This window comes from Myotis yumanensis, unplaced genomic scaffold (genome assembly GCF_028538775.1).
Source record: "Myotis yumanensis isolate MYYU_CA2020_CCGP unplaced genomic scaffold, mMyoYum1.0.hap1 SCAF_18, whole genome shotgun sequence".
NCBI lineage: Eukaryota > Metazoa > Chordata > Mammalia > Chiroptera > Vespertilionidae > Myotis > Myotis yumanensis.
In genome coordinates, this window is record NW_027223769.1 from 16420674 (window position 1) to 16443423 (window position 22750).

The 22750-nt window shown below is 41.1% G+C and overlaps 1 protein-coding gene across 1 annotated transcript in view; it reads right to left on the reverse strand.

Annotated features, from left to right (window-relative positions):
* Nucleotides 1-22750, reverse strand: part of CDH13 (cadherin 13) — a 1029479-nt gene that overhangs the window by 801920 nt on the left and 204809 nt on the right. Inside the window, exon 2 of the mRNA XM_070398947.1 lies at nt 11697-11808. Within this exon, the coding sequence (XP_070255048.1) occupies nt 11697-11808 (112 nt within the window). The remainder of the gene's footprint in view (nt 1-11696; nt 11809-22750) is intronic.

Below are 22750 nucleotides of genomic sequence, written 5' to 3' on the forward strand. Positions count from 1 at the left end.
ATGAACCTGTGAGCTACACGATTTCCTTTCATTAAATCCCTGTGTTGAAAGTCTTGAGTTGGTCAGGGTTTATCAGAACTGATAAAGTCACGAAATGGTAATTGTAGCTGACACAGTACTTTCAAACAGAGAACACGCAACCTCTCCTTGGGCTATGCCCATCGCAAAAATGTGCCTGATCAGAAATGTACATGATGAGAGCAAAAAATTGAATTAGGCTATTCCCAAAGCAAAACAGGTAACTTTGGACATAAAACAATTTTTATACACATCTTCATCTTAGGCCTCACTCACCCTAGAAACTGCCTTGACCTTGATCCAAAATAAAAGAAACACCTAGAAGCTTAATCAGGGCTGCCATGCTCCTCCACCATTCTCTAATATGGACAAAGGCCTGGGTCTCTAGCCAGACCCTCCATGCCCCTGTGAACATTGGGAATGACCACTGGACCACATCCCCATGGGCATCCGCCTGACACTCTCAGTTTCCCCTGATCTCAGTCCTCCCTGTTGTTAGTCTGTTTGCTTCTTCGGTGCCTGGAATTTAATGCTGAATCCCTTTTTTAGCCTGATTTATCCCTACTCACCCTCACTCTTCGTTTTTAATTCCACAAACTTCCTTCCACTGAAAAATGCAGTGATAACCATATTCCTTGGAGGTTTAGACTCATAGTTTGAAGTGTTTTCAAGCACTAATTATTTCTTTCATGTTATTCAAAATCAATGTTTCCTCATTTGGAATTCCCTCTGCCCCCATGGAATTTAATGTATACATATGAAAATGAAAACCAATTTTAGCTAAAAATAGATCTTCTGGGCGGTCTCTGGAATCAGCTGACATACACAGTTAAGAGGGACCTGGATCGCTGACAACTGCTTGGGCTTCAATTGGGGATAAAATAGGCTGGTGCAGCAGTTGGCCACTCTCCAGGGTGGCCTGCCAACACATCATTTATCAAGTTGCTCACAAGTAGAAGCAGGGTCGGGGGGTGGTGTGAGGGGGGTGGCTGGGAACTGGAGGCTGGGCCACCACCACACCCAGCTGCCCCCAGAAGCAGCTGGGCCCTGAACAGGCCAACTAAGTGCTGGAGCAGGATTGAGGACTGACTTTTCAGGGGAATGCTTTCTTAAGGAGTGCAGTCTCCAATTCTGAAATCCAAGAGGATCAGCACACGCTAACTGTTTTCATAACTCATCTGGCAGCAAAACCCAACCTGAACTGATATGATGGTATTTGTGGTCTTATTTATCCTACTTAGAGTGAATTTTCATGATTCACTGAAGAAATATCTGTTTTATTACAGGATGCTGCCCCAGAACCCTGGTGGAGTTGTACAATATACAGCATATGCACTTGATTAGTTTCCTAAATGCTGAAACACATAAACACATCTGGATCTAAGGTTGAAAAGAATCACTTCTCAAATGGTTTTCAGGGAGCATCCTTTTAACATTTAGCCCAAAGAGACCAAACATGAGGGAACACTATGTGTGTATTGGAGAAGGGGGCTGGAGGGATGGAAGCACGTGTCCCTAAAGCATGAACATGCCTGAAAGGGAAACTTGGAGGGAACAGGAAGAACATACGTTCCAGTTGAGAGGAGCCACATTTCATTGAAAATTCTCAGTGCCACCTTCAGTAAACAACAACAGTGCCCATTCCAAGAGCATCACTGTACCCAATCCCCTCCCTGGCCTTATTCAGTCAAATGATAAAGACAACAACCTTTATACGTACACAGCCTGCATGTGCCAGGCACTGCCCTAACACTTCTGCATGCGTTTTCTTCATCAATCCTCCAAGCATTACCTTAATTTTACAGATGAGAAAACTGAGGAGCTGAGAGGTTGAGTGACTGGAAATACTACCCACTGTAAGTGATGGAGGCAAGGAGTCCTCACCGAGAGCCCTGTGAGGCTCTTGGGGACACCCCAGTCTGTTCTCAAAGGAAAGGACAGGAGCACTGGTGTGGGAGGAAACTGGATATAGCATTTCCTGTGGGGAGAGCATGCAGAGCCAGGGGATCAGAGCGTGTTTGCACCATCAGCACCTCCTTTGAGACACCGGATCCTTAAAGGAACCTTTATGCCCTAGTGGGTTATAAATCAGTTGATTAGAAGGGTAAAATGGTATCCCCTTTCCTGGATCACAGTAACTCAAAGTGAAAAACTATTCTCATCGTAGCGCTTTTACATTACTACCTGGTCCCTCTGCCTAAATGTTTACCAACCCAATCTCCCCCTGGCTGATTCCTTCCAGTAATTCAGGTCTCACTTCTCAGGGAAAACTTCTTTGGCACCCATTCATGTAGCAGCCCTCCAGAAACCTCTATTATAGGACTGACCTTGTCTTATTTCTTTCATAGCACTTACCTTCAGCTTTCACATATCATTTTCCTGTTTCCTTAAGTGTTTACTTCTATCGTGCCCGTCTCTTTCCCTCCACAAGAATAAAAGCTTCAACATAGAAGGCATCGTTTGTTTCTGATTCAAAGTTTTATCCTTTGTAGCTAGTACAGTGCCTGGGATAAAGTAAGTGACTATTCTGATTCACGTCCGTGGCTGGATGGAGTAGGACAGCATGAGATTTTATCACATGACTCAGAATGGCACACAATTTAAAACTTATAAGTTGTTTATTTCTAGAATTTTACACTTAATGTTTTTAGACTGCGGTTGACTGTGGGCGACAGAAACTGAAGATAGCAGAACAGCAGATAAGAAGCGGACCATTGTATTCCTTGAAGAAAAATAGAGATACAGATATTTAGTCCAGCTCCAGAATCATGTGAGTACAGACACTCAACAAGTCAAAGAGTAAGGCCATATGGCAGCACTTAGAATGTGACAGCCTTAATGAGGCAGTCTGTTCACCAGCATCACCAGTGAGCAACCTGGCGTGATGGCTGTCCTCATTCCCTGCCACCTAAGAGACATGTCCATTTGCCTGTGTGCAGCAATCCAAAAATTCTCATGCACGGAGCACAGCCTGCAGTCATAAACTGTTAGTACTGGAAGGGGCCTGAGCGATAGAGGACAATACCCTCAGGTGGACTCGCTTGCTTTTGAAGGAAAGCCCAGCAACACTCCTTTCCTTCAAAGGACAGCCTTCTATATCCCAGGTCTGGCCAATAGGGAAGCCAAATCTTCTGAGATACTGTGGTTGGTTCATGGATAGGCACTTGAATCAAGCTGGACCAAGAGAGTTAACCATGAAATGTTTGCCAGATACTTGGAAAAGAGATGCTCTGGGTTGTTAAGTAGGAGGAATAAAAGGCGGAGCTTCTGGTGGCCATCCTGGTGGGAATCCTCTGAGAGCGAAGGTACCAATGCTACAGAAAGCAGAGCTGAGGAATGAAGGGCATGTGATAACACCTAGATGAGCATCTAGACACAGGTGTTCCTAAAGCCAGCTCAGACCCTATCTATATATAGATTAACATTCAATCCTCAGAATCAGTTATTGAGATTGCTATCATTATAACATTTATTTTCCAAATTAGAAAACTGAGGCACAGTGAGCTCCCCCCACCCCATAACTTGCTCAAGATGCTTAGTTGGTAATGGGCTGACCTTATATCGATTTGGATCCAGGCAGCCTGCCTCTGGGGTCTATGTTTTGGAGGCCAATATCCCAGAAGTTACGAATTTTTTTAAAGTTAAATTCTCAATGTTGACAACAAATTCCTTTCATGAAACACTCTAGACTCCCACAAGGAGAGCCAAACAGGACATATCTGTAGAGCAAATTTAGCCCAAGGGCCGACCATGTGATTCCTCTGTTTATTTATTTCTCCTGTTCTCCTGATAAGAAAACTGATACCAAGAGAGCTCCCCCTGCATCTGCATTCCTCACCTCCTCAGCCTTCTCACTCTGTCATTTCATGTTTCCCAAGCTTCAAAGTATAATTTAGGACCCAAGTCGAATGAGAGGATCGCTAGCATTTTATTATTACCCCCACTAACTTGTACATGTGTTCTTTTAATTTTGCAGTTACTTTATTATATCACTTTACATTTATGAAATGAGGTAGTTAGTATAATTCATTTATGGGAATTCTAATAAATATTAATTGACTGATTACTAGGTTGTTACCAAACAGTTGGTGGGAGAAAAGGGCAAATATGTACACATATTACATTTCTATAGGACTCTGTTTAAATATAGGACAAATTCTCACTAATGCAAATAGGAGTCCCCATTCTGACCCAAAGTATCATCACCTTCATAATGATGGAGTGAATTAAGTGACATCAGAGTAATTTTTCTTGGCATATCACAACAGCTTAAAACAAATATATCACTTGACACTTCAACCTTAATCAGACCTTTCCGGACTGTAGTACTGATAATGTTAAATAATTTCACTAATCAGTTCATCAGTCTCCCCACCTGAGAGCAAATACAAGTTAGTCGTGTGATGCACAACCAGAAAATGCAAGTAACATTATCACTTTTTAAAAATCACTGAAACAGAAAAGGAAAACAAAATAACTTAGGAAATTTCTAAAGGTAAACAACATAGACAGACAAAAGCCCAAGTCAACCTGAACGCAGGAAACAGGCATTTGCCCACCTGCCAGGCAGGAAAGTTCACTCATTTATTACCAACCAAATGAAATCTTTCCAGCAGGGGCAAAAGGGCCTTTGTTTTGACATTTAATTCACTGGCGATGTATTTCCTCAGTTAGGATGCAAAACACCTCTCACGTTGCTTTTTCATTAATTGCCTTCATTTTTCAAGTTCCCTGTTTGATTTATAGTCAATTAAAAACACCCTCCAAAGCCCTGACTCATGTATGTTAAGTACAAATATGATTAATGCAATAGGATGCACTCTATGGATGACCTGCCACTAACCAAGGTCAGTGTCTATGTGGGATGACCAAGAAGTGCCTTGATTAAAGGAACTCATTGGGAGGGTGGAAAGCCAGGAATGCAGGGTCATGAATAATCTGGCACTGGATTCACCCAAAACAAGGAAAAAAGAGGCACTCTTTCTATATTTTTCTATATTACAGAGGAAGAATGAACTTAGCTATGGACAGAAAAAAATAAAATGAAATTCTCTCTTTATCTCATCCAGGTTGATAAATGTGGATGGGAAAATTAAGTGACAAATTTCCTTAACATGTTACCACCAACATAAACAAAAATTACAAGACACTAGACTGGAACTCTGGATAAAAGCCAAGGCACTGAAATGCTGGGTTCCAATCTCGACATCACCAATTATAAGCGGAACGAGCTTGGGTAGCCCAGCCTTAGTATCCTTACCTATGAAATGGGCACATAATGATTGTTATGAGGTTCCAGGGGCCCTCCACAGTTAGAGAATGCATAGTAAAGTCAGCTGTGAAGGCCACTGAGGCCGCCATTGTTAGCTCTGAGTGTGCCTTTTAAAAGTCCCAACATTTGTGTCTGGCCGGCTTGGCTCAGTGGTTGAGCATCCACCTATAAACCAGGAAGTCATGGTTTGATTCCCAGTCAGGGCATATGCCCAGGTTGCAGGCTCGATCCCCAATGTGGGGTGTGCAGGAGGCAGCTGATCAGTGATTCTCTCATCATTGATGTTTCCATCTTTCCCTTCCTCTCCCTTTCTCTCTGAAATTAATAAAAATATTTTTTAAAGTCCCAATATTTGTTCCTACTATACATACATATAGTATAATATATGCTATATTTTCTAAAATATATGCTCTCTTTTCTATCAGCATAGGCATGTACCCCTTCATGAAGAAATCTCTTGAGAGTTATTCCTGCCTTTCCAGAAAAAAAACAAACATATTGAAACCTCAGAAGAATTATCAGAAACGTCATGAGCAAAAAATATAATAGTAACCTAATGCATTAGATTAGTGATTTTCCACCAAAATGAGGTAAATAAGGACATCTTTGTACATTGTTTACAAAGAAAAGTTTACTCAAATTAAAGGACTCCCTTCTTTTCTGTAATTAGTCCTTACTCCTGTTTTGTTTTGTTTTTGGTGCCAAATGACCTTTTAAAAAATTCTGGTCAAAGTAAATGGGGATATATCTTATTTATGTGCTTGTTTTTTCTTTCATATCCAGATGTAAGATAATGTTTTAAAATGCAGTCTTATCAATCCAAGATTAAAAAAAAGAAAAGTCTACTGGCCCATGAAATTCAAATCCTAGAATCACTACTTTAGGTGTTTTTTTTATCTCTTCAGATGTTTAATGCCCACAATTTATCTTCTAAATCACTTTGTTTAGATGGCCACTAAAAGGAAATTGAACCTATCATAACAATAAGAGCAATGATAGTAATAATAATAGTAGCTTCCATTTATTCATAGCTATGTTCTAAGCATTCTCCCATTAAGTATTGCATCAACTCTAGAAGTAAGGGCTGTCATTATCCATCTTAGAGAGATGATACAATTCAAACTCAGATGATTCAAATAACTCACTCATGGTCACATAGTTAGCATGTGACTGTGCCATATGTTTAAACCCTAGTCAATGTGAGTTTACAACTGTGTGAGCTTAACCACAATATGATAGTCATCAGGAGGATGCAATTGGAACCCATCCTTATCAGAACCATCAGAAGGTGAGGTCCCTCCCCTGTGTGTTTCCACCAGGGAGCAGGGTTAAGAAGCTGCCTGGCTCAGGGGAAGCATACCCTGATTAGAAAGGCAGCATTTAGTCACAGCTACATGACCTTGCTCACCTGCGTGACCTTTGTCCTCTCTCCCATGTAGGCCCAAGTTACTCTGAGATGGCTGCTTCCTTTGTGGTCTCTGTCTCTTCGGAAGTCTCTTTGCAACTTGGGTCACACTGCTTTGTTGGGATCTGTACAGAGACTGTGAGCATGCACTAAACACGAGTGTTCTACATTTCCCAGCCTTGTTTGTAGTTAGGTTGCCTACATGACTAGGTGTGTCTAATAGCATGAAGTAGAAATGATACATGTCCCTTGTGAGCTAAGGTGGTTAAACATGTGGGGTGTCTTCTCCATACTCTTTTTTAAAAAATATTTTTATTGATTTCAGAAAGGAAGGGAGAGAGATATAGAAACATCAATGATGAGAGAATCATTGATCGGCTGCCTCCTGCACACCCCACACTGGGAATGGAGCCCTCAACCTGAGCACGTACCCTGACCAGGAATTGAAATGTGATCTCCTGGTTCATAGGTCAGTGCTCAATGACTGGTTCATAGGTCGATGCTCAACCAATAAAGAGTATGGAGCCAAGCCCCCTTACTTTTATATTGTCCCCCTGTCTTGCAGCTTGGAGGTATAAGAGTGATTAGAAGGTACAAGATGGCAGGACCAAGTTAAAAGTAGGATGGGTCCTCAAGTTCCCACTTGGAGGGCAGCCACTTGGAGGAGAACCACCCAGGAAAGCATCCCAACCTGCATACACATGATCTGAATGAAAAATAAACATCTATTCTCTTAAGTCACTGGGGTTGTTTGACACCACCAAGCCTATTCTGAGTAATGCAGGTCCTTTCTGAAGTGTAAATTCTTGTACGTTTGCATTTTAGGTGAACTCAGGTGTGGCTATTTCCCTCTGTGTATCCGTGTGGACCAAGAGGAGTAATCCATGAAGGATAAACAAGGTGGAAGAAAAGTGCTGACCTGAAGTGGCTGAGGGCCAATGGGTGTCCTTCGCTGGGAGTTGGAGATGTCTCCCACTAATAGAGGCTAGAGGATCATGATTTCCCTAGCAAATATGATGATCACAGGTCTGCCCCCAATGCAGGAGGTCTGTCCCAGCTGACAGGGCAGAACAGAATGTGCTGTTCTGTATTCTCCATCACACCAGATAGGGGCTTATCACTTGGCCTTTTTCCATATCAGCTGGGTGGCTGGTCAGTTTTCCAGGCCAGCTATTCTTCTGGATCCTGGGTGTCAACTAGGAGGCTAACACCAGAGTCACTACTCAAATCTCATGGTGCCAATATAGTGGGCACACCAACCAATGTTAGATAGTTCTGGGTGTCAAAGATCACCAGGGATTCTTGCCACAAACCCATCACAGATGCCTCCCTGAGACCGAAGACCTTGAATAAATGTCTCCTTCCTGGGTTTCTGCTTTCTTCCCCTTTCTTCTTGCCATACTCATCAAATATGGGAATAACCAAATATCTTCCCAGCTCTCCTTTCAAGACTCTGATGAAGTCAGTAAAATTTTGCCCAAGTTATCACGAGTTGGGGGCTTTGCTTCACACAGTGAGAGGCCATGAAAGTGCTCCCCTGGTCACATTAAAGGAAACTGGGATGCCGTGTTTTCATCCTAGAAGCTTGTTGAAAATGGTCTTTTAAAGACAAAAGCAAGTCTAGCTAGTGGAAAAGAGAGTAGAATAAAGAGTTATTGGGATGTGAAAAAAATAAAAGGCTTTAGAACAACTGAGAGAAAGATGTATTGAAGTGAACAGTGAATAAAATATTAAGGAAATAAAAGGAGTGGAGGTGACCATTAGTAACAGTTAGAGTAGAAAAAGATAAGTCATTGAGAATTGAGGAGAAAGATGAAAAAAGATAAAAGGATATATTACTGTCTGAACAAAGAGAGCAGGGAGCTGTGGACAGAATAAACATTTCCTGTAATTTGCTAAAAGCTGAACACAGAACCAGTGGAATATGAGCAGATGTATGGGGTATGAGCAGATGTACTAGGTCTGTCAGGCAAGGAGACAACACTATCAGACAACCATATAGAATAGTGAAAATTATAGACAACAATTGATTATGCTGTGTTTATACCTTCTGGAAATTCACAATGGTTGGAAATCAAAGCTCTTAAATAGGGCAAATATAAAGGAAAACTGGAAAGAGAAAATGATATAAGCCCAAGATAATGTTAGTAACCTGGTTTCTTTTAATATCTGTTATTACCTAGAATATCAGATTATATTTATATATCACTAAAATATCCAAAGCCATTTCCTGGATCTCAACCTCCAGTATCTAAGTATTTTAACAATTTCTGGTCTTGTTTGATCATTTTCCATTTTCATCCAGATGCTAGCCTTTTATCAATATAGTGTTCATGCTGAAAGTACTCATCACTCAGTTTCTTAATCACATTTTTCAGAGACAGAAGGGTCTTGCGTTGAACTATGAGGAAATGCATGAAAGAACTGAGAATGAGAGAGGAAAGAGGAGGGGGGAGGCATGGAGAAGGGAGAAAGACTTAAAATGTTACTTAGTTAGGGAAAAAAGTTTATTCAGTATCTTGAGCTTGTATTTCCTCTTGCAAGTGGAATAGAGCAATCTCTTCTACTACTTCTGGAAATGCAGATTTTCCAAACACTATCCAACAGGCCATCTCCAATCTCTAAAAACTTTCTTCTTTATTCAGGCACAGTTAAACATATTCACAAGGTCTATACTCATAATAACCTCTGTCCATTGCTTTGAGATGAACTCAAAAGTACCTAACTAGATCTGCTCCCTGTATTTTCCACCCTAATAATATATATGGACCTACAGTTTCACTGAGAGGGGGTTGTCAGACTTTGCTGACTATAATTCACACACAAAGTCACATATAAATATTTAAAATCCTCAATTCCCATATCACTGACTTTTCTTGAATGTGCTATCATCGATAATCAAACCAGTTCTATTTACCATTTACTAGCTTACACAGTACCAACAACCATAACCCACTTAATTACTTAAGGATTGAAAACACACACACACACACACACACACACACACACACCCCGGTGATATTGGAATGTACAGTATGGTTTAGTTTAAATTAAAAAGATCCCCCAAAGTATGATTGTTTCCAGCTTCTCAGCAGTGAATTAAAAGCTGTTTGGTGTAGTGAAGATTACAGAAGCAATCACATTTACTAGTATGAGCCTGCTTTGCATATCAACACTATTAATTTCCATACTCAGGGTGGCTTCACATTTCCACGTGTTAATATAGATACCATTTGGGATGATCACTGGAAAAAAAAGAGGTGTGTGTGTGTGTGTGTGTGTGTGTGTGTGTGTGTGAAAGAGAGAGAGAGAGAGAGAGAGAGAGAGAGAGAGAGAGAGAAGAGCAGCTGATACAGATGAGAGGAGACCCAGAAAAATAGTTCTCATAAACCAAGTTTTGTTTGAAATATATTGATTCTGATTAATAGCAAAATCAAAAGACAAATGAGGCTTTCTGATGGCCTGACCCAGGAGTCACACTCAGGGATCAAATGAATATGAAATCACATATTGGAATTCACTTATTGTGCCAGTCCTGCACAGTGTCATTACAGACTCTAATTATTGAAATGATTTCATTGGTGTAATTGCATCAAGATGTGCCTGGGCTTCACCTTGGATAGCTCCCTTGATGCTTGACATTGCATCTTCATTATTGTGTTCCTTTCAACTCTTAAACTGTGTTCCAGCCTCACAGAACACTCTACTCAAGCAGGCTGTGGTTGTTTTTTTAACTGTTCTTTAAAATGCCAGCCACAGCACAGGAATGAAGGAATGTGGGCCAGCCTCGGAGACAAACCTGAGGCCAGAGGGGCAAATGTACAATTATCTTCCCTGAAGGGACCTCAGAGCATCTGACCAAATTACAACACTGTTTTCATATCCTTCACTCCAAAGTGTTAAAGAATAGTGCTCAAGAACCTACAATTAAATGGTTATTTGTCTACCATCAGTGGTAAATTCTACTCTGCTAAAGCTATTTTTGTTATGAGTTTAGCAATGTATTCCATGCTGTCATAAAGATTAACCAATATAATATCATCATTAAATAACATAAAGAGATTATAACCACAGGTCTGAGCATATTTTAAGGAAATTAAATGGAATTTGGGAAGATTTGAGTTTAATCCACAAATAGCCAGTAGAGGTTTTGACTCTTTTCTGAAAAACCATCTTATTAGCCTTAAGAAATATAGTGCCCAGTGAAAGAAGCCAGTCAGAGAAAGACAAATACCATGTGATCTTACTTATATGTGGAATCTAATGAACAAAATAAACTGATGAACAAGATAGAACCAGAGTCATAGATACATGGTAGAGACTGACAGAAGTCAGAGGGGAGGTCCGAGGGGTGGGTGGTATAAAACAATGGTGAAGAGAATAGCCAAAGAACATATATGCATAGCACATGGACACAGACAACAATGTGGTTAGGGCCAGAGGGAGGGAAGGGTGGGGTCTGGGTGGAGAGGGACAAATGGCGGCGGGGAGGAAATGGGGGACATCTATAATAATGCCAACAATAAAAATAAACATTTTTAAAAAGAATAAGGGTTTTGAGTTCCTATGCCTAAAAATTTCCAGAAGCCAACATCCTGCCCTCACCATTATTTTGATCGAATGCTGCGAACGACATAATACAGGTAGGACAGTGGTCCACAGGAAGGCAATGGTTCTGTTTTCAGGGATCTGCCAGGCGAAATGAATTTCATTTCCTTTACACAGAATAGTACTCACATTGGAAGGTGGCGGCCCCCTTTTGTGGGAGTGGTTGGAAAATACTCACCAGTGATCAAATACTAAAAAGAGATACACATGACACTGTTCACCTCTAAGCAGGCAAGACCCTAATTCAAGACCATCCACTCTGGGTCAAGCAGAATGAGAATAATGGGCAGAAAAATGCTTAGTGTAAGGAATACCACATCCCAAGACATATTAACAGACATTGGTGAATTTAAATATGAGAATAGGCCAGAAATATCCAGTGACATTGCTTACAGTTCAGAATCGCCTGGTCCTCGATGAATTCCAGTGGCTGATCGATGTGGAACAGTTTCTGCTGAAATCCAGGAGTGCAGTCCAAATCTTCTGCAGATGTTAGCAGCAGCACCTGAGAACACCAAAACCATCAATATTTTAACATCAGCTCATGTGTTGGGCCTGCTTCCTTGTACCAAATCTGTGACTTTTAGAAATGAGCTGAGGATTTAATTTCATTTCCCAAATGAAGAGGTAAGTTGATACTTCTCCTGTGGTTGCCAACAATGTTGTTTTGGCAATGAGATTTGGAAAACGTGCAAATGGGAACAGCTGCAGCAGTTTCCATTCAGTTGCAGTTAAAGGAATAAGTTAGTCAAATTTTTATACCTGCTAAGAATCTCACCACAGTTTCCATGTGTGAAATTTCATTACAAAATCTGTCAATTTTATACAATGCCTGAGTTAAAACCAACTTCGCTTTCATAGATGCAAAGGAGCATTGTCATCTGTGAGAGGAGGAAAACTAACTATTCCATTGGCAGTTACTTCTAAAAGGATTCTAGGGCCCACTGGACCCTCACAGTCCAAGATGGGGGCCATAACCACACATGGCTACAGAGCCCTTAAAATGTAGCTGGGCTGAAATTGTCAGTATAAAATACATGCTGGATTTTGAAGCCGGAATACCAAAAAGCAAAAATAAAGTAAAATACCTAATTAATCACTTTTATATGAATTACACATTGAAATTATAATGTTTTACAGATTGGACTAAATGTTATTAAGATTAATTTAACCACGCTTTTTACTTTTGTAAATTTGGCTGTTAGAACATTTAAAATTTCCAATTGCTTCCAAAGCCTCAGCTTTGCCTTTGAAAGTCCTTGGAACACTTCATCCAGGGCTCAAAAACTTAGGATATATATTTGGGAACCTGAAACGGCACACTCCTGAACAAGAGGCAATTTAGTAAGTAAGAAATAGTTGCAGGTTTAGTAGGCAAAGACTGTAAGACCTGTGAAGCTAGGGATCGCCTCTCTTCCCAAGCACCTACCGCATAAGATACTCCATATACTCACATTATGACTGCTAACGTTTTCACCCCTTACTATATGTCCAGCACTGTGCTAAGTTTGCTAGATGCATTATCTCCTTTAATCTCCACAAGCCCTGTGATGTATCTAGTGTAGGATACATTTTTACAGACCAGGAGCCTGGCATCCTAGTGCAGTTAACAATGCTTGCCCAAGGTCCTCCATTTAGGATGGCAGAGCCCGAGTTTGAATCCAGGTTTAAGGGTCCACTGTCAGAGCCCCTCTCATACCCCTCAGGCTTCCCACGTGGCGTGGAACTTTGCATTATCTTCCTTGAGATATCTCTGTGACCTGTGGGAGGCTGCTTTACCTGAGCATGGTCCCAGCAAAGGGCTTTGGAAATTCACAACCCCAGGAGCAGCCTGTGACCAGAACTGATGAGAGCTGGTGCACACATACCCCAGCTCCCTGGCCCCTCAGGTGAGATAGCAGTTTCCACGTGGACTTGAGCTCCAGTTGCCCACAGTGGTATCTGACTTAATAACACACCTTCCATTTGCTACCTTCTCTCCCTTGGCTCATTTCCTCATCCCTGTTGGTATTTTTCTGACATCACCCTCCAGATAAAACTACTTGTTCTCAAATCCTTGACTAGGTGTTTGCTTCTTGGGAAACCAAAATTTGATACCAGAACACAAATTCTTAACCACTGCACACAGGCTGTTGAAGGAAACTCATTACCATCCCCACCAGCAAACTCAAAGGAGTGTACAAAAGGTTGGAAGCTGTGGGACCAAGGCTTCTCTCTAAATACCAGCCTCTGAAATGCACTGAACCTCAAGGAACAAGAGCAACCATCAATCTCTGGAGGTTCGCGGTGCAGCCGGCCTGAGAAGCATCAGAGAAATTGCAACGGGAGAGTCATCACCCTGACCAACATCATCTTTCTAAAATCAAAGGGGGAAGGATGCTGTAGCCCAGTGCCGGTACAGTCCTGCTTGTAAAACGCCCCCTTGCTTTGAGAGCAGGCTCTGGTTAAATCACTGCTGAGGCAATCATAATGCTGACAACACAGTGGCACACACAGAATGCAGATTCAGGACTCGGAATAATTAGCTGGCAATTTTGCAAGCAGAAGATCTATAACTGGCCAACATTAATTCAGTTAAACAGCAAATGGTCAAAGGTTGCCTCCAGGCACCCTGTGTCTACAATTACACATTAACCTTCTAATCAGCTCATTCTGCTCACAAATCCCAGACCAGTAAGCCAGTCATCCCTTAGGACCATCGGAGATGATGTTTCTCCAGGGATCCTGAGTGTAAGTAACCAGAACTGATGGAGAGTCTGGGTGAGGCCCCCATTCTTGTCTCTCTGCAGCTCACTCTGTCCTCATTCCTTGGCAGGTTCTATTCGGGATTCCTCTGGACTCATAAAGGAAAAAGAAACCTTTTCCAACCGCTGATCCTCAGGGAGGGTGGGACTGGTGGGAGGCTCCAGCTTTGTTTTTGCAAATTCTTGGGTCACTTCATTGACCAGTCAAAATTCAGGTTAAATGCTTAATAATATAAAAGCATGCAGCACTTCCACGGGCAGGGTGTGACTTAGCAAGGTAGGCACTAGTCGAGTGATTAATTAGCTCACTCCTCCCTGCGCTCACCCATCCACTTCTGCCCCAATACTCACTGAACTCTAGGGCTCAGTGAGCACTGGCTAGGGGGGTCCTGGAGCTCAGAGAAGCCTTCAGTGCAGCAGTCAAAGCAACAACTCCAGAGTCACTTTAATGGTTCAAATCTGGGCCCTGTCCTTTACTGACTGGATGGTCTGCATTTTTCATGGTCCCTCTCTGTCTGTTTTCAAATCTAGAAAAACATGGGAAATAAGATGTGCACTGGGAGGGGCTGGTGGATTCAGTGGGCAGCTGCAGGTAAGGCAATCAGTGCCACGCGGAATGTAAGTAGTCAGTGTGTGCTGACTGTCAGTGTGGACTAGAAAAGGTGAGAGGCAGTAACAAGTCATAATTTAATGTATTGATTAAAATTCAATTTGACTTGAACAGAAATTATAGGTCTCTTCGGGAACATGTAAAAGCTGGGAGCAGGGAGTCTAATTTCATAAAGAGGGATCAGAAACTAAACCCACAGCAAAAAACATTCCTGCTTCCATCTCAAAGATGGGTCAGAATTAGCTGGGTAAATGGAGAGGAATATAAATTTGTCTTTTTAACCAACAAGCTCTTTGTTTTCACTTTAATTCCTTTGTGCCTCTATGGGTTTCACGTAACCCATCTCTGAGTTGACAAAACTGTGATTAAAAAAGAATACAGACTACCTGGACATACTTTCCCCCAAACCCTCTTTAATTGTTCCAAGATATATGCTGTGAGCAACATTCCAAATGTGTCTTTAATGCCATGGCAATAATATTCTTTCTATGTGGATCTTTTGTTCATTTATGCCTTTGCTTGCACCTCATAAACAAGAGGCAACCAATACATCTGTGAAAGCTCAGCAAAGATCAAATTTTATGATCACCAAAGGATTTCCATTACTTGAAAATTGCAATCAGTCTGCTTATGAAAGCAGATTCATGTTCAGACAGACAGTAAGCACAGGACAGAGCCATACTGGTTCTGTATGAATCCCCTTCTACCAGCTGTGACCTCGGCCAAGTAACCCTGTAGCTCAGTTTCCTCAGACGGAAAATGGGAAAATAATAGCATCTTATACGTTATTATGAGGATTAAGTGAGTTAATATTGTAAAGAGCCTTATATAATTGCTAAATCAATGTTTGCTCTTTTTATTAGTAGTAGTATTACTATTTTTATATATTAGGTTTAAACCAATATACAGATTCACTGTTATTCTCCAGAACAGACATTTATAAATATCATCAAAATATTACTTTTGTTGCTATTATAAAACTTTTCAGTTGTAGACTGTGCTCAGAAATATTCAAAGGGAAACAGCAGGAACCCGAACCAGGTGGAGGATGAGGAGGGAGTCTGCATCTCAGGGTCAGCTGCACAATAAGCACATCGGTTCCGTTGTGAGCTGAGGCTCGCTGCTTTGGGAGGACTCCATGAGGCCTTTCAAATGGGAGCTCAGAGCTCCGTCCTCTGTGTAAAGCCACTGCCTTAAACGTATGCATGGATAGCAAATCCTCACATCAAGCTCTTTATACCCGCTTCTCTTCTTAGCTCCTGTTTCTTTGCTGCTATTCAGAGCTTTCTCTTTTAAACAGAAAAGGTTTTTGTTTATCCTGACAAGTACTGATTCAAGAACATAGCCAACTTTGGAGTTTGCTTCCAGAAAGATGACTTTTTTTTCTGTCCCAGAGTACAGGTTGCCAACTGGCAGCATATGGGATGAACGTGGCCAGCCGAGGTGGTTGATTTAGCCACACCATCTGTCATAAACGTTAAATTATCATGTTATGTAGCGTACACCTGTCTGAGCTGCCCTTGTCTGCACCTCTCCCTATGTTATTGCTCCCACTCACTGACTCAACTACTCAATTGTCTGGCCCTCTAGGCATGTGAGTTTGCCACAGTTTTAGACTTTGGAAATAGGCCCTTCAAGCAAAGAACTCTTGTCATGAGTCTCTAGTTCCTTATCACAATAGTTCCCATAGCCGTGTGCTCTGTTGCAATAATTTTTGCCATGTGAGGATTTTCATTACTTCTAGGTCTGACACTTGAAAGGCCTTCTCTTCTCCATCTGTGAAAATGGGAAGGAAGGACTTTTACGCTGGCAGAGTCACCCAACAGAAAGAGGTCAAGAGTCAGCCACTGCTTAGGGGACAAGCACCTGGGAGAACTGCCCAACAAGGAGCCTCCACACGCAGGTGCAATCCCTGAGGCCTGGGGTTTGCACAGCAGTGTGCCTGGCTGAGTGCACACCCAACAGGAAGGGATGGAGAAGAGGGCCCTCTACACCACGGCGTCACAAATACACCCCAGAGGCCAGGGGCAAACATCTGAACTGAAGAAACGCTTCACACAACTGTAATCAAACAGCCATAAATAAAAAGAAACTTCTTGCCACAAATAATTATTTCAGCAGGCTGTGGACAACCTCAGAGCTCATCCTCCCTTAAGTCAGCTCCAAAATGGTATTTTCCAAACGAACTCGCTAGTGTCTCCTGGCCCCTAGTTGTTCTTCTTTCACTGACTCGCTCGCTCTCTGCTATCAGTGTGGATGGACAGTTACTTTATTCTTGACACAAAACACCTCTGCTTTACTCCTGTCCAAGTCGGTCTGTTGGAATCAGCTTGGAGGGGCTTAGATTGGCAGGGAAGAAAGGCTACTATCTCTGACTTGCAGGATATAAAAACGTTACAGCAATGTATTTTGATTGATTCTTTATTCTGCCAGAGATGAAAACCCAGAGTCCTGCAAGGGTTTATCAAGACGCACTGCCCACAGGGAAAGCATAGGGAAAAGAGATGCATTTGAGCACAACACACACTTGTGTACATACACGCACACATTTGGGTACACACATGCACACGCTCAGCGGCACCTATTGACACCCTCACTGTGTCAACTCATGTCATCCACTCTCCCTCTGACTGGAACTTTTCAAAATGTTCCTCATGTTTTAGAGCCCCAGGAACACAGAATACCTGGCACCTTCTTGGCTGGTAATGTAACTGACACTTAGAAGTAATTCTGTGATTCTTGGGGAAATGTAAAGGAAGAAAGCTTCCAGTTTGGTGAGTCCTGATGTAGCCTTCATATACAATTTGAGATCCACATTCTAGACCTTATTTCTAAGTGAATGCTACTCAGTATCTTTTCCTCAAATTATTAAAAGGTAAGCTGCATAATAATGGCCTCTCAGAGATGTCTTAATCCCAGAACCTGTGACTATGTTAGATTACATGGCCATGAGGAGTTAAAAAATTGCTGACCTTAAAATAGAATGATTATCCTGAATTACTTAGATGTAATCACAAGGATCCTTGAAAATGGAAGAAAGAGTTGTAGAGTTAGAGAAGGAGATGTTACCACGAAAGCCAAGTCTCAGCATTCTGGTGTGAGAAAAACGCAACCTGTCATTGCTGGCTTTGAAGGTGTAGGAAGGGGCCAGCCAAGAAATGCAAGAGAGCTCTAGAAACTGGGGGAAGGAAAGTAATACCCCTAGAGCCCCCAGAAGGAATACAGACTGTTGACACCTTGCTTTCACCCCACTGAGACTCATTTTAGACTCCTGGCCTTCAGAACTGCACAATAATCCCTGTGTTGCCCTCAGTTCCTGGATGTGTGGCACTTGGTTACAGAAGCAACAGGCAATTTATAGGGTCTCCCGCAGTGCTGGCCCCACTGCAGACACTCAGAAATCACTGGTTCCTTTACTTGGCTTGACCAGATATAAATATAATTTGGGGGGGAGGGGGACACAGGAGGACAAGAAGAAGGAGGTATGAAGGGAAATTGAGATGGGGAGGAAGAAAGGGAGATGGGAAAAGAGCCATGACTTTAGAACCCTTGGACAAGGCCATCAGAAAATCATGATATAGAAATAGTCTAAGTGCTCCATTCCTGAGCATAGATAGGCATAATCCCTTTTGTCTTAGAAATTGTTCCTTTCAAGTGTTGGGGCATTTTGATCTGCTGTTATGACAGGTAGTCATGTTCATTTTTTTTCCATTAATTCCCTTCATTAAAATTTAAAATTTTTATTATCTTCCAGGCCCTGGGCTAGATGCTTGAGATGAAGAAATGATCAAATCCCTGGGTAAACTTATTATCCAGAAGGAAATATAGATATATAGGCAAATAACATAATGTGATATGATATGATATAAAAGTTTATATATATTGGGAATTAGGAAGTAGTACAAAGGAAAGATTCTCAAGCTAGACTACCTGGGTTCAAGTCACAATTTTACTACTTAGTTGCTGTGTGACCCTGGGCAAGTTACTAAACTTCTTTGTGCCTTAGTTTCCTCATTTGCACAATACAGCCAATAATTTTATCTACACTCATTGGCTGTGAGGTTCAATGAGTTAACATAAATCAAAATGTGTAAGATAGTAACTGGTTCACAACAAGTGCTACTTGCTACCATTTATTATTACTTACATTAATAAACAGGAGTATATATAAAATGTTATGAATACACATAAGAAGGAACAACACACTCTTTAGCTGAGAAGAGAAACTGGGACCGTGTCACAGATATTGTGATGATGACTGACATTTTTCAAGTGGCAAAGTATAAGAAAGCATGTTCCACCAGGGGTTTGGTAAGTGTAAGCACTGAGGCATGGCCGTTGAAGAAGCAGGGAGCAATTTGGCAGGGATAACAAGCTCTGGGCTGTTTTCAAGATTATTTGAAAATGTTTTTGTCTTCTCAAAACAGGATTAAATTGTCTAGGCATAACCTCCTCAAGTCTGGCTAAACAGAGCCAAAAATAATCCACTCCATGAAATCACAATTTTTGGCTAAATGAAATGAACTCTTTACTATTAATATTCCAGGATTAATCAACTAGACTCAATTGGTTGATTTTAAAAGAAAGATAGTTTTATAAGAATTTTAGTTATTCTAATTAGGAAGATTTGGTTGGCTGTCCCCTAACAGAAACAGGAGGCTGGACTTGCCCTACCGTTGGTGATATTTCTGTCTACTTATGAAATTTTAGTGATTAGATTACTGGTGACAAATGCCAGATAGAACCTGCTTCCCTTAAGTTAAACAAAGGAGTCCCTATATGACACACCCTTGGGTGAGCCTTAGCAGCCCCAGAAAGTTCAATTACGCAAATATTAAACACCTACTGTGTTCCAGTCCCTGAAAGACTTCTCTGGTCTCTACATTAAACCTTCCATCTATGGAGATAATGGGTAGGAGACTTACTAAATGAATAGGAATGAGGTTTGAGGATCAGCCCAATAGAAGATTGGTGCCTCAGTCTGTCACCTGGGCCAATCTCCCAACTCGGCCACTACTGCAGATAGCAGTTCTCTAAGAGCTAGGACTAGCCCCACAGATGTCCGCAGTGTTTCCACGTTCCACTCTGAGGCTGCACCTACACTGCAGGAGCCTGGTGAACGCGAAGTCAAGCAGAGCTGGGGAATGCAGAGGAGTTAATGTTTCCAGCACAGCCCTTGACCCTGGGAAATGGCAGCTGGTTAAATGCCCCAACTGCCTTCTTCCAGTTGGAAGAAATTTAAACATATATATATATATATATATTAAATTTATATATGCAAAATATATAATATAAAATATGAAATATACATATAATGAACTATTATTCAGCAACGAGAAAGAAGGAAATCCTGCCATTTGCGACATGGATAGATCTTGAGGGCATTATGCTAAGTGAAATAAGTCAGATAAAGACAAGTGTTGCATAGAATCACTTATATATGGAATATATGTATATTTTTAAAAGTCAAGCTCATAGAAACAGTGTTTGTCAAGGATGAGGGAAAAAGAGAGAGGTCGGGAAAAGGGTACAAACTGTCAGCTATAAGATGAATAGGTCTGAGGATCTGTTGTAAAGCATGGTGGCTACACGTTGCTACCACTGAGTTCTATGGCTGAGGTTTGTTCAAGGGTGTAACCAAAAAATAAAAAGAAGGACAGTGAGAATACTTTCAAAATGTATGTGTGTGTCCTATCACCGTTATGTATACTTTCAAAATCTTACAAAGTTGTTTATTAATTATATCTCAAAAGATCTGAAATTAAAACAAACAAACAAACAAACAAACAAAAAATCCCAATGACCAAGAGGGTGTAATTCCATAATCACCTACATTTTGACAATGCTTATGTGTGAAATCAGGAAAATCTAAACGAAGACTTCACTGACGGTCAATAGTTACAGATACAGTCCTGAGGTTGTGTCAATTTAACAACTAGGCTGTGACCTTTTCTTGCTTAGAAGTAATTATCAGGGCCTGCCTGGCCTTGCTGTGAAGTGGAACATTTTATTCTAACTGCAAATCTCAACACTTTCTTCTCTGCCAGACATTAGACAAGATGTCAGGTTTGTCATCACGCAGGAAGGTTTTTATTAATTATCTTTCAGAGGCAAAGTCCTTTTGTAATTTATTTTTTCACACCAGGAAAATTCTTCTATTGAACTAAGTGTCTATCTTGTTAAATTATTTTTTCTGCTAAAGGTTCTGTCTTTGAAAGTTCCAGAAGAAAGTAAATAGCCCAGCAAAAATTGGTGTTGAAGTCAAGGAATTGATTATGTTAAGCAGGACACCACATAGCCTCCCCCGGGAAGGAGTGAAAGAATTTGCATCTTCTCTTTAAATCCTAACTGCTTGATATACAGTTAAGATAAACAGTTCTCCAAATTCTCACTTGCCTGAACCAGATGAAATCACAATGACTGCTCTTTACATGCCAATCAATCTTATTTTGAAGAACTCACTCATTGATATAAGCAACTTTTATGAAGTGCTGACTATGTGTCAGTGTCAAGTTATACACACATTAACAAGACAAGACCCCTTTAGGAACACAGAGCATAGGAAAGATATATGTAAATACCTACTTTGCTGGTGGGAATGCAGAATGGTACAGCCCCTGTGGAGAACAGTAAGGAGTTTCCTCAAAAAACTAAAAATGGAACTCCCATTTGACCCAGTGATTCCACTTCTAGGAATATACCCCAAGAAACTAGAAACACCAATCAGAAAAGATATATGTACCCCTATGTTCATAGCAGCACAATTTACCATAGCTAAGATTTGGAAACAGCCTAAGTGCCCATCACCAGATGAGTGGATTAAAAAACTGTGGTACATCTTCACAATGTAATACTACGCTGCTGTAAAAAAAAGAAGGAATTCTTACCATTTGCAATAGCATGGATAGACCTGGAAAGCATCATGCTAAGCAAAATAAGCCAGTTAGAGAAAGATAAATATCACATGATCTCACTCATATGTGGGATATAATGATCAACATAAACTGATGAACAAAAATAGAACCAGAGACATAGAAGCATCAAACAGACTGTCCAACCTATGAGGGAAAGCGGGGGGCGAGGGGGGGGAAGGCATGTGCTGCAGGGTGGGAGCAGCCAGGGAGAGGTCAATGGGGGGAAAAGGAGACTCATGTAATACTTTAAACAATAAAGAATTTAAATTAAAAAAATATAAAATATTTTTAAAAAGAACATTGATTGCAATGTAGAATAAACTAAGGTAGAGAGAAAAAATAGAAAATAATTTAAAAAGCATTTTTTCTGCTTTATATTTCTAGAATAGCAAGCAAGATAGTAATATAATATCTAAATGGAACACAAGGTGGTATCAGGTTTCAAAGAAAAATATAGAAGGGGGCCTTCTAGCAGTGAGGTATACTCAGAGGAACCTTAGAAAATGTTTAATGACTGGCTCTCTAAGAAATAAAGCTTTGATTTGTAACATTCACCAATTTCCGTAGTGTAAATACTCTCAACATGGCCGACTTCAAGGCCAGGAGTCACCAGATACAGGGCTGGAAAAGATTTGCACAGTTGGCTGACGTAAGGTGCTCCAGCAGACAGTGGGTATGCCAGTTCTTAATTCTGGTTGTTTGGGCCAAAATCTTTCCTGGATTTCTGCAGAGCCTTTATGAATATGAATGACTATGACACCAAGTGGAGCTTCCCTCCTTCTAGGGGTGACATTTTGTAATTGAGAATGGGGTTCCACTACATGTAAGTTAAGACAGCCTGGCAAACCCATACTAATGGGGCATAATGGCCCACCAGAATTTGGTTGTATAGTAAAAAAAAAATGCAATGAATCCTTGATTTGTGACTGTGTTTTATTAAAATGTTGCTTTTGATGTTTTACCCAGAGTCCGAGCTCAAATGATCAGAGATAATCCTGCCTTCTGACATAATTAGGGCGATGCGCTTTGCTAGGCTGGAGGATAATCAACTTGACCTTGAAAGTTTGTCTACAGTCCTTTACTAGTGTTCAAAACACAGATGTGGCAGCCACACTAGTCTCCCTCAACAGTCAAACATCAGCTACAGACTGCTCCAACCACACACATGCTCTAGCAGAG